This window comes from Monocercomonoides exilis (genome assembly GCF_001643675.1).
Source record: "Monocercomonoides exilis strain PA203 chromosome Unknown scaffold62-463630, whole genome shotgun sequence".
Classification (NCBI taxonomy): Eukaryota; Preaxostyla; order Oxymonadida; family Polymastigidae; genus Monocercomonoides; species Monocercomonoides exilis.
Window position 1 is genome coordinate 310,640 of NW_027150607.1, and position 11,808 is coordinate 322,447.

At 37.7% G+C, this 11,808-nt stretch overlaps 3 protein-coding genes across 3 annotated transcripts; all 3 read left to right on the forward strand.

Annotated features, from left to right (window-relative positions):
- The first annotated feature begins 4 nt into the window (after window positions 1-4).
- Window positions 5-1,753, forward strand: MONOS_1282 (putative Serine/threonine-protein phosphatase PP2A-2 catalytic subunit). The gene is made up of 7 exons (XM_067865468.1): window positions 5-106; window positions 198-472; window positions 535-643; window positions 700-798; window positions 869-918; window positions 1,001-1,222; window positions 1,363-1,753. The coding sequence occupies exons 1-7, from the start codon at window positions 17-19 to the stop codon at window positions 1,532-1,534; spliced, it is 1,017 nt and encodes a 338-aa protein (XP_067719485.1). The 5' UTR covers window positions 5-16; the 3' UTR covers window positions 1,535-1,753.
- Window positions 1,754-1,927: 174 nt separating this feature from the next.
- MONOS_1281 (Structural maintenance of chromosomes protein 6, SMC6) lies at window positions 1,928-7,152 on the forward strand. Its single transcript, XM_067865458.1, has 13 exons — window positions 1,928-1,984; window positions 2,047-2,163; window positions 2,232-2,337; window positions 2,406-2,542; window positions 2,591-2,736; window positions 2,804-2,952; window positions 3,010-3,103; window positions 3,223-3,303; window positions 3,449-3,699; window positions 3,811-4,015; window positions 4,188-4,468; window positions 4,650-5,726; window positions 5,927-7,152. Exons 1-13 carry the CDS (start codon window positions 1,954-1,956, stop codon window positions 7,059-7,061), a joined length of 3,810 nt encoding a protein of 1,269 aa, XP_067719486.1. The 5' UTR covers window positions 1,928-1,953; the 3' UTR covers window positions 7,062-7,152.
- A 152-nt stretch (window positions 7,153-7,304) lies between these two features.
- MONOS_1280 (uncharacterized protein) lies at window positions 7,305-11,621 on the forward strand. Its single transcript, XM_067865447.1, has 8 exons — window positions 7,305-7,402; window positions 7,456-7,661; window positions 7,732-7,937; window positions 8,038-8,168; window positions 8,253-8,373; window positions 8,508-8,616; window positions 8,802-9,039; window positions 9,129-11,621. Exons 1-8 carry the CDS (start codon window positions 7,351-7,353, stop codon window positions 11,006-11,008), a joined length of 2,943 nt encoding a protein of 980 aa, XP_067719487.1. The 5' UTR covers window positions 7,305-7,350; the 3' UTR covers window positions 11,009-11,621.
- Window positions 11,622-11,808: the final 187 nt, after the last annotated feature.

Below are 11,808 nucleotides of genomic sequence, written 5' to 3' on the forward strand. Positions count from 1 at the left end.
GTAAAAATTTTCAGGGATGGATATTGCTGAACTCGATAGATGGATTGAACAACTGTCAAACTCAAAACTTCTTTCAGAAGCAGAAGTGGAAAAGTTGGTGCAAAAAGTTTGTGCTTCTTCGTTCTTTGCTCATTAGTCACGATTTTTTTTATGGAATGATTATGAAAAATGAAATAATTTAATTGTTAAAATGAAAGGCAACCGAAATCATTTCATCTGAGCCAAACGTCGTTTCAGTTCCAGCTCCATGCACGATTGTTGGAGACATCCATGGGCAATTCCATGATCTTCTGGAAATGTTCAAGATAGGAGGACAAAGCCCCGATATCAACTATGTATTCCTTGGTGATTACGTTGATAGAGGGTATTACAGTGTTGAAACTGTTTCGCTTCTTGTATGCTTAAAAGTACGTTATCCACAAAGGGTAACATTACTTCGCGGGAATCATGAAAGTCGCCAGATCACCCAAGTGTATGAATGATTAATAGATTTTCATATGAAAATAAATGCATGTTTTACGTTTGTGATGTTAGTTATGGATTTTATGATGAGTGCACAAAGAAATATGGAAGTGCATCTGTTTGGACGAGTTTCACTAATCTATTTGATTACATTCCACTTGGCGCTATTATTCAACGTGAAGTTTGATTATTATTGTTATTATTTTAATGTAATCAATTTTTCTGTTTCACAAACAGATATTATGCATTCATGGTGGCCTGTCTCCAATTATCGAAACAGTTGATGATATCAGAAAACTTGATCGCGTCCAAGAAATTCCACATGAAGGTGCAATGGTTTGATACGCACCTATGATGATATTTCATTTATTGTTTATGTATATGTCATTTTTGAATCGACAATCAGGCTGATCTTCTCTGGAGTGATCCCGAAGAAAGATCTGGATTTGGAACAAGGTGTATATTTCATCTATTTCATTATGAAATAAATTAACCCTTTTAAATTTTAATGAAACATATTTAAATTTTTAAATTATAGTCCTCGTGGAGCAGGATGGACGTTTGGAGGGGACATGTCACAACGTTTCAACACAACAAACAGACTGTCTCTGATTGTGAGGGCTCATCAGCTTGTGATGGATGGCTTCAACAGAGTTCATGGAGGCTCTGTTGTGACTCTCTTCTCAGCACCCAACTATTGCAGCCGCTGCGGCAATCAGGGAGCTGTGATGGAGTTAGACGATACACTCGAAAAACTGATGTTTGAAATTGTTCATTTTTGCTTGATAAATAAAGAAACGTTGTTTTGTTGCTTGACATTTAAATGTTGATAAATGCAATCCTTCACAAACAATGATAATTCTTCTCTTATGATTTTTGATATTCTATTCAATCAAACAGAAAGCAGTTTGATCCAGCACCACGCCGTGGTGAACCTCATATCACCAGACGTCCTCCTCAATTTTTGACAGAAAGCGATGCTGTTCCAGAATTTGACATGTTCGGACGATCAACTCAGGCTATTACTCAGATGGCAACTGGTGGAGAAGGTGGAAGCGACAGTGGAATGTAATGGATAAAAATCAGTAGTTATTCTGATTTACTGAATAAGCTGATTTTTTGGAACATGAAATGTCGAAGATTGGATTTTTAATTCCTTTCAATTTTTAATTTATATTTAGATAATTTGTATTTTCTTTCTAATGACAGTTACTTAATTTTTTACAATTTATTTGATTTTTTTCTTCTTTCAAAAGAAGAGATTTGAAAATATCTTGTCTTCAATTTCAAATTTGGAAAGATCCTATTTTTTTTTATAAAAAATATTTTGATGTTTGAAAAATAGAACTAAAACCACATTAACAACAAAATTCAGAAGTGAATAACTTTTTTATAATTGCAATTTATTATTGTTTTTGAAATCTTAAGTGGATATCTAGAAATATTCAAAATTCCTAACCCTTCATCTGTGTTTCTTTTTCACGGATCATTATGAAGGGAGCCGGAGCCAAAAGGTTAAGGGGTATATTCCACATATTTTTCATATATTGTTCATGTTTAATTTTGCTTCATATAACTTCGAAGATTCTGAGTTTAAGCAAGGCTCCATTCTGGAAATTAGATTACAAAATTTTATGTGTCATGCGGATTTCCGGTGTGTGTTTGGCCCCAAAGTAAATGTTATTAGTGGAGAAAACGGAGGTGCGAACAAAATTTTGTTTCTGAAATGTGCAAAAATTCCTCATTTTATCAAAATTTTCATTTTTTAGCTGGAAAGAGTGCAATTGCTGTCGCTTTGTCAGTAGTCTTTGGAGTGCGCGCTGCCGCAACAACAAGAGGATCTCATGTGAATAATCTCGTTCAGGAAGGAAAAAGGTTTGATTTGGAAATTAGGTGGTCATTTTAATGTTCAATTTTTTTTTGACATTTTTTATTATTTTAAGATTTTCTGAGATCCAAGTAACATTATGCAATGTTGGAAGAAATCCATTCAAACCCGAAATAGCAGGAAAACGTGTCGTTCTTGTTCGACGCATTGCAAGATCTGGCGCTTCAACATATAAAGTTGTTGGAGAAAATGGTGTGACAGGTCAATCGCTTTTAGAAATAATATTATTTGTTTTATCAGGCAACGTTATTGGTGCTTCAAAGAAAGATTTGGATGGAGTCCTCCTTCACTTTGGAATACAAGCAGATTCTCCTTGTCAAATCATGCATCAAGAGGAAATGAAAGCATTTTTAGCCGCACACGCTACCTCTAAGGATTTGTACCGAGTTTGCATCTAAAGTTATTATTATTCATGTTGCTAACATTATGATTTTTCATTTATTTGTCAAATAGTTTTTCATGCGCTCAACATTGATCGAGCAAATTCACGAAATTCTAATTGGATGTAAGAATAATCTTGAGTTCACGAAAAGATCTATTGAAGCAAATAGAGGTACTTTGTTGGTTGGGCTTCAAGAAAAACTTAGAGAAGCTGAAGATGCGTTTGATTATAATTCTAAACTGTAAGTTAATAATTATCTATTGTTCTTTAAACACAGATATAAAGCAGCTAAAAAATATAGAACATTGAAAGATTCTATTGTGAAGTATAAAGAAAAACTAATCTGGCGAAGAGTGCAGCAAATTCGAACTGTTTGATTTCTTTATTTTTGAGTGAGAGTGAAATGCTCTGAAAACATATTGTGGCAATAAATGTTTTGGAATTTCAACTATTTTCGATAAAATCTGAACTTCCTTTTCGCATGAAACAGAATCTCGAAAGAGGAAGGGCTGAATCCATTGAGCTTCGGCAGGTACTCGCCCAGCGCTCACTTGAAGTCGAAGATTTGGAAGTGTGCTGCATGTTATTGCCAATCTGTCGAAATAACGAATTTCTCAATATCCGATGCTTTTATCAACACGAATATTCAAAAATGAAAATTTAACCTCCGTTTTTCTTGTTTTGCTTTGCCCATCTGTGCAATCTATCATCGCCAGAGCCGTCTTGTTGAGCTGTCAGCTGAGCGAGTGAATTTGTTGGAAATTGCCCAAAAAGCAGAAACAGAGATGGAAAGCATGAGAGGCGACTGGAACCACGAAGACGAGGAAAAGAGGAAACTGATTTCTGAAAGACGGAACTGCGAAAGAGAAATAGAAAATTTGGCAAGGCAGATTGGCATCTCGAGAAGGAACATCCAAGAAAAACAGAGAGAAATAACACAAATTGGAGTGGAAGGAGAAAGAATTGAGTTTGTCCTTCATTTTCATTATACCTCTCATTTTGTCATTCATTTCATTCTCTCTTCATTTGCGTGAATGTGTATGTGATTGTCTTCTGTGATGGAATTTCTATTGATTAGGAAAAAAAGGCAAGAAGATTTTCGCCGCATGGAAATGCTGGAAGTTAAGCTGCGGAACGAGCTGAGGGAAATCGAAGCAAAACTGAGAGATTCTGCAGACAACACGCGCTTCAATGAAAGATTGGAGCAAATCAAAGAGCGAAAAAATGAAATTGACAGAGAAATATCTGAGTACACAAAAACGCGATTGGATAATAAAAGAAAAGTTTGAGTCGTTTTATTTTATTTTATTTTATTTTTAAAACATTCCTTTTTATATGCTATTTGATTCCTATTGTCCATGTATATCTTTTCGTGTATTAATGCTATATGTGCTGAAAATAAACAAACATCATTATGAATGTTGTCATTGCCTCAACATTTTTTTCCTATTTCAGATTGAAAAGTTGTCTATGCATGCCGCCAAGAAAGAGCAGGATCCACTTGCGCTGTATCAGACTGACTTGAGGAAATTTGTCCAGCTTCTCAAGCAGTACGAGGACAAATTCCGCGATCCGCCCCGAGGTCCAATAGGAACGTTGGTGAGGGTGAGGGATGAAAAGTGGGCGCCGGCAGTGGAGACACACATAAAAGGCGCTGTGACTGCGTTTGTGTTCACTTGCATGAATGACGAGCGAGTCTTTTCTGAATTGCGATCAAGATATTTCCCACAGTTGAAGTTTGTGAGCCTTGCATATTTTTTGAGCTTATATATTTGCTGTTGATGATGCTGTTTAATTTTTTTTTATGTCACCTTTAATTTCTTTGGAGTTTATTTTATTTTATTTTTAAAACGCAACAAATTTTATTTATTCATTCATTGAAACATATTTTTGCAATGAATCTCACAAAACGTCCAGAACTCGTTCATTCGTGCAGAGACGGACAGTTCCATATGCTGAGTCTGATGTGTATCTTCCTCCTCCCATTTCCCTCTCTCGGCACAGACGCTCCGCAGAGCGTGTTCCTCTACCGACGATTCTGTCACAAGTTGTGTGTGACGACCCAGTGGTGATGAATCTGCTGATCGACCAGTTCAACATCGAGCGTGTTCTGCTCACTGAGACAAGGGCAGAGGCGAGCGAGGTGCTGTTCGAAGGGAAGTGCGAGGGAAACCCAACGCCATTCACATTTCGCACGCTGGATGGATATCTCCTGAGGAGACTGAGAGGCGTTGAGGCGACTTTTGACGAAGAGACCACAAACAAGTTCCTGCTGAGTGTGCCGCGCGAATCAGACAGAAGAGAAAGAGAAAGTGGAAGAGGCGAAAGAAGACAAAGAGAAGATGATGATGAAGACATACAAGAAGGCACAGGAAGCAGCGACGAAGAGCTGAAAAGGAAAAAAGAGATGGCAGAGCGGGAATATCGGCAGGCTCAGCTTGAGAGCCGGCGGAGAGAAGAAGAGAAGGCAAAGCTTGTTGCAGAAGAGCAGCAGATTGTGCGGAGACTGAGTTATGCAGAGACAGCGCAGACAGAACTGAAAGGGAAGCAGATGGAAGTCAAGACAGAGCTGGAGAATGTGGAAAGGAGGAGGAAGTTGGCAGAGATCAGCGGGGACGACCTGGAAGATGGTAGCGGCGACGGAGAATTCGACGAAAGCGGAGGGAGTGGAGATCCGATTGAGCGGATGAACAGAAAGAGGAAAGCTGGACTGGAATTGAAGGCAGCGCAGCAGAAGAAGGCGCTGGAGAGAGAGATCGAACAGGAAACGCAGTTCATTGCGCAGACGACAGAGCAGATTCAGCAGATGAAATCGGTTCGGCTGACTGAAATTTCAGTGAGGCTGGCTGAAGTGGAGAAGAAGGCACGCGAAAGAGACGAGGAAAAACAGATGTTTGCACAGAAAGTGGAAGAGAGGAAAGAGAAAGTGAACAAAGTCGAAAACGAACTCCGCAGCACCACTAAGCGCAAAATAGAGGCAATCTCAAAAAAGAAGTTTGAATCTATTGTCAATCGATGTTCATATTTGAATTTTTTCTTTTCTTTTTTTTTTTTTTTTTTTTTTTTTTTTTTTTTGCAACTGAATTAACTATTGCTCTTATTCAACAACTCTTTCCATTGAAATGATTATTTGTGAATAACATCATCTCTTTCTCTCTCTCCTTTCTCTTTCTCTTTCTCCTTTGTCCCAACAGAATGGCAATTGACCGACTCCGTGGGTGTGAAGAGAATGTGAATCAGATTGAGGCAGACTTGGCGTCGAAGACAGTCAAAGCAGAGCAGTCGTCGAGAGAGCCAGGACCGATCAAAGAGAGCGAAGGAGAGCTGCAGGCAGAGCTGGCGAAGTATGAGGAGATGAAGAAGAAAGGAGGGAAGAGGACGGTTCAGCAGCGGGGAGAAGGTGGGCGGATGGTGGATGTGGAGGTGGCAGTGCTGGAGGTGGAGGAGGCTGAGGTGCTGGTGCGCAAGGCAGAAAGGAGTCTGAAGAAGACAGGGGAGATGATTGAACGCCTGACCAACATTCAGACGCTGCTGAGCGATGCCCTGAGGGACAGGCTGGTGCATTGGGAGCAGCTGAGAGAGAGGCTGCTGCAGAAGTTCCAGGTGCTGTTTGCGAAGGAGCTGTCACACAGGGGAATGGATGGCACAGTCACATGGAACATCAAAGAAGAGACACTCTCTCTTAAATTCAACACTTCCTCTTCTCCTTCTGCTGCTCCTTCTCCAATTGAAGATGACAATTCAGCCACTTCACATTCTGCACTTCACTCTTCCACTTCACCTTCTCCATCATTATCTCCATCACCTTCTCCCTCTCCCTCTCCTTCAGAACTCTTCACTCACCCTCGTTTCAGAATGACACAGCACGGTTCAGTTGCAAGTGCTGACCCATCGTCTTCTTCTCAGGTCCTCTCTCAATCATCTTCTGATTCCTCCTCTTCGCGCAGAGGAGGGGCGCGCTATGTTCGTTCTCTTTCGGGTGGCGAACGGTCGTATTCGACGTTGTGCTTCCTTCTCTCTTTGTGGAAGCTGAGTGAGCATCCATTTCGATTGGTGGATGAGTTCGATGTGTTCTGCGACGAAGTGACTAGAAAATTGAGTGCAGAGCTGCTCGTTCGGTACGCACTGCAGACGCAGTCTCAGCTTCTGCTTATCACTCCGCTGAATCGCAGTGCTTTTTCAGGCAATTTCAGAAAGAAGCATTTAATTACAGACAATGACTCGAACACAAGAGACAATGACGAGAATGAAGAAGAACAGGAAGCAGATGAAAATGATGTTAACATTATCGTAATCAAGAGAACAGACAAAAGGAGGCCGCCTTCTTGAATTATTTATTTCCTTTATGTTCGTTTGTGTATTTGTAAATTATATTCAACATGCAAACAAGAAATAAAAACAAAAATGTATTTTTTTGAAATGTTAAGTTCTTTTTTTTTAAATCGAAAAGTTAGAATTAATTGAAATATTCATCTCAAAGAAATGCGCATTGATTTGTTTTGCAAAAATGCTGTTTTATTTTGCGAAAACAAGACTCTTATAAAGATAATAAATTATGTTGGTTTTGCCCATACTAGAGTTTATTACTCAATTTTCGTTGTTTCTTCCATTTTTCTTGATGTTCTTTGTTTTGTTATTGATTACTTTAGGTTCTGCTAGTGGCCCACAAAGTTTGCTCATGTTAATTTGAAGTAAATTGAGAAATTTTCAATTTTTAATAAAGTTTATCGAAAACCAACAGGAATTGAGAAGTTTTCAGTTCCATTGTCAAAATGGTGGCATACAACTTTTCGTGTTAAAGGTTCATCAAAAGATGATCCTCAACCAAATCTATACACATTGCTAACAAATTTTACAATGAAAGATGGAAAGTGGGATATTGCTCCATTGACTTCGATAAAATTTGAAGATATAAAGCAATACTCAATGGTATTTAGAATTGAATGTAAATAAAAGTTTTCATTAATTACACTTTTAATTTATAATTTTTTTTGCAAAGGATATTGGAATTCAATCATTGCCATTTGTTGTTTTGTGGCTTCTTTTAATTCTTTGGTTCATTGTTTGGCTTATACTGCAATGTGTCCAATGTTGCGTGTGTAAATCTGATGACCCAATTTGTAAATGCTGCTGGGAAGACCAACCAAAGCCGTGTTGGGCAAAAACAACAAAAGTTATTTATGCAATTTTGGCTTTCTTATTTCTGTATGAACCCTATTTTTTTATCAATGACGCTTGTCTTTATTTTTATTATTTTTGAATAATACTTATATTTTTTTCAACATGCAATTAATCTTAATTTTAGAGCTGCCACCGTTCTCATTACATTTGGAGCTGGAAAATTGAGTGCATCATACAATCATCATGTTTCTATTTGTAATGATTACGAAAAAAATGTCGCACAAGTACTTGACACTATTCGAACAGCAAAGGATGGTATGTCATAACTGAAAATTTTCACAGTTATCCTATTTATATGAAAATTGTTTTATGCTTTTGTTTTATGATATTTAATAATAGTTTCAAAACCAATATTTGATTTAATTCCAAGCACGCTTGATATCATTTCAAAAAGTGATCTTTTTGGCCAAGTCGAATCTGTGCACAAAACATTTCAAAATTATTTGGATGAATTTGATCAGTTATGCGAGTTCCAATAAATGTGAATTTTTGGATTATTTTATTTGCTTTGTTTTATTAAAAGTGATTCTTTTTAACTTAATGTTTATTTCTGCATGTTTCATTATTATTAATGTTGTTGTTATTGAAATTTAGAAATTACAAAAAGATCAGCGAGCATGTAACTGAAAAAGAGCTGAACAACTACATTCTCCATGATGATATCAACGAAGATGCTGCTGCATTGAATAAGATTAAATTAAAGGTTTGCCGCTTTCAAACGAAATTAATTTGTGTCTGGTTTTTTTGATGAATAATTTTTGGATTCCAATTGAAAATTATTTATTTAATGTTTATTTTGTGATGATCATTTTTTATTTTTTGTTATATTGAATGATTATGTGTTTGCTATTTGAATATAAATCGTGATTTCAATTTATGATTGTCCAGTGCACCTATGATCCTGCTGATGACGATCCTGAGCCGAACTGTGTTGTTTCAGAAGGTGACATTCCTGAAGGATATCTCGACTCTTACAACCACTTCCACAACGAAATCCTCAGAATTGGCACTGAAAATAAGACATTTACTGAAACTTATGAAGCAGTTCACTCATTCACTGAAACACTCAATGCCACAACTGTTTCTGTGAGAAATGAGTTTAATTCGCTTGTTGACAAGATTAACAGTCTGTACTCTATTTTGAACACTTGTTATGTGATAATGATTTATGTTGCTATTTGAAATGATTTTTGTTTCTCATCATTTTTTTTTCAGAGTTTTCAAACGACAATGTCAAAATGCCTGACAACATCAAGAATTCAGCATTTGTGTTGAACACACTTTTTGATGACGCATCCTCAGAAAAGAAGCTGCGCACTGAAGACATGAACGAAGTGTGCAAGGTTGTTGACACGACAGAAGCGAACAGAGGGTCGATATTCAAATATTCACTTCTGCTTGAAAACAAGTTGCGCTGTGCAAAAGTGATTCCAAAGAATAATTATGTTGATGATGATGAGAAGAGCTACTGTAAAGAGATGTGGAGGACGATGTTCAAACACATTTGGATTGAGAAAGACAATTCAGCGTCTTCTCTTTCAAATGGACAGAAGATGAGTGCTGTGTCAGCAGATGCAGCAAATGCCAATGATCTGTCGACAATCATCATCAAAGTGATTGACGATGAACACGATCCAGTCAGCTTTGCTTCGATTTTTGCTTCGCAAAGAGCGATGAAAGATGAATTCACACGCAACCACCAAAACAATGTGGGAAGAGGGTCTGATGTGTTGGATGCAGCCAAAACACAGCTGCAGGAGATGAGGAAGAAGGATTTTGAGGACGAGTTCAAAAAAGTGCTTGATGGGAAGAAATGGATTGAAGAAAATGTGATTGCAAAGATTGATGAGCTGAGGAAGTCGATCGATGTTGAGGCGAAAGAGAAGATGGATGAAGCGCTTGAGACAATCGACAAAGTGCAAGATTATGCAACACGATACACGAAATGGCTGAAAGAAAATCATAAGCTTGTGCAGCCTGGATTCACAGGCATTATTGCCTGTGGTGCTCTGCTCATATTGATAATTCTGCTGCAACTTGTCTTGTTGTTCCCTTGGTGTCCGAAGAAATGCAGATGCGGATGCAGCTCGCGCTGTCTTGCTGTTCAGATAATAATCGAGTTTATCAGCTTCATCATTCTGTTTATGATTCCATTGGCACTGTCTGTTGCATGTCTTGCATTGGATCAGGCAACCACGTTTCTGTATGACGAAGGAGCTGTCAGATATTTCACTCACCCGTTGTTTGTTGATTATCTTCAGAAAGAGTTTGACAAGTTGACAAACGAGGATGAACCAAGCCTCGGCCTTTCTTTAAGTGCTGGTCTTGTTTCAATGCTTGCTCAATCATCACATTCATACAATGCATCAGCATTTGCATCTACATCTTCATTTCTTCCTGTTTCCACTGACTATTCTCAATTAGCCAGTAATGATCTTCTCACTTCTTTCGCTCAGCCATACAAACCATCAGACTTCTTCAAGTTTAATCGAGATTTCTACGTCGAAGTTGTCTCTGCATATCTCCGTGGAGAAACCTCTGCTAATGAGCGTGTTGGAAAAGCTCTGGATACACTTTTAACGAAAGTGGAGAATGTGCTGAATGATCTGACATCCGAAGACGCAGAGAAGAATCCGTTTCTTTCACGGGGCATCACACTCGGTTTAGCCATCCAGCAAGAAGTGGCTAATGCTGTTGTGCAGACAACGCTGATGATTGAGGCGATGCGGCCAGTTGTGAAGGATGTGACATCGTCCAATCAGTTTGACTCGATTGTGTTTCTGCTCACAGACGATCCTGTTCTACATGCGCCGTCTGCACTGTGGGTGATATTTGTGGCTGGGCTGGCAGCGTTGCTGATAGTCTTTCCTATGTTGTTGTGTCTGATGTGCGGAAGAACTTACTGGCAGCGCTATGAGATGAGCATCGACTATGACGGAGGAAAAGTGTTCCGGTGTGTCGGCATCAATGATGACACTGAGTATGGCGGTGGATACTCAAGAAGGTCAGGGTCAAAGATGGAAGGCACAATTCCATTGCTGAGCAAAGAGCAAGCTGCTTCATACAGAGATCCATATCCAGTTATCTACTCATAAATCTTTTGTCTTTTTTTATTATTTTTCTCAATTTATAGTTCGCCTCTTTTAAAGGTCTTTTCCCCTTTAACGTTGTTTTTTTCCCGACATGCTGTAAATTGATCGTTTGTGTTGGCTTGTTTTTTTGCAAAATGCAATTTTCATATTGCTGATATAGTTTGTATTTAGAGTTTTCTATCACATTTTTTGTCATAGTCAATTTGTATTTGGGTCTTCTTTGAATTCATCCACAATAAGTTTTTTATTCACTAGAGTGTTTGCTTCATTTTTTATTTTCTCGAGTTGTCCACTGCTAATCTTACCTTTTCTCTTTGTATCATTTGATGTTTATTTTTCTCAGTAGTTGTTGATCTTCCTCTCTGAAATCTTTTCATTATTCTTTTGTTTGAATCCCTTAAACTCATTTTTGCTCCATACATTCGTTATTCTCGATAAATCCGCAATTGCGCGCTGCATCTTCAAAAGTTGAACTTTTTCTCATTGTCATAAATTGCATTTATCTTGAGGATTGAAATTGTCCGTTATTTTATTTTATGTTTTTGTATTGTTATTTAATTGCATAAAAATATTTTTTTCGATTGAGAATTTTTAAAAAAGACTGTCATGTACCGATGAAGATTTTTTATTTTTTTATTTTTATTTTATTTTATTGAAGACGGATTTGAGAACTGAAAACCGTTGTTTTTCACAGCAATGCTTCGTTTCAATTACGATAATTTCAAATTGTTGTTAACGTGTTAAATACAAGAATATTCTCGCCAGAATTAATTAATTATGTGATATAAATTTTTGAATATAAT

Excerpts from the sequence above, each read along its gene's own strand:
- MONOS_1280 (XM_067865447.1), top strand. The coding sequence starts at position 7,351 with ATGTTCTTTGTTTTGTTATTGATTACTTTAGGTTCTGCTAGTGGCCCA. Across the intron at positions 8,617-8,801 it reads TGAATAAGATTAAATTAAAG|TGCACCTATGATCCTGCTGA; the intron begins GTTTGCCGCTTT and ends ATGATTGTCCAG. Across the intron at positions 9,040-9,128 it reads GCTTGTTGACAAGATTAACA|AGTTTTCAAACGACAATGTC; the intron begins GTCTGTACTCTA and ends TTTTTTTTTCAG.
- MONOS_1282 (XM_067865468.1), top strand. The coding sequence starts at position 17 with ATGGATATTGCTGAACTCGATAGATGGATTGAACAACTGTCAAACTCA. Across the intron at positions 107-197 it reads TGGAAAAGTTGGTGCAAAAA|GCAACCGAAATCATTTCATC; the intron begins GTTTGTGCTTCT and ends TTAAAATGAAAG. Across the intron at positions 644-699 it reads GCGCTATTATTCAACGTGAA|ATATTATGCATTCATGGTGG; the intron begins GTTTGATTATTA and ends TTTCACAAACAG.
- MONOS_1281 (XM_067865458.1), top strand. The coding sequence starts at position 1,954 with ATGAAGGGAGCCGGAGCCAAAAGGTTAAGGG. Across the intron at positions 2,338-2,405 it reads CTCGTTCAGGAAGGAAAAAG|ATTTTCTGAGATCCAAGTAA; the intron begins GTTTGATTTGGA and ends TATTATTTTAAG. Across the intron at positions 5,727-5,926 it reads GAGGCAATCTCAAAAAAGAA|AATGGCAATTGACCGACTCC; the intron begins GTTTGAATCTAT and ends TTGTCCCAACAG.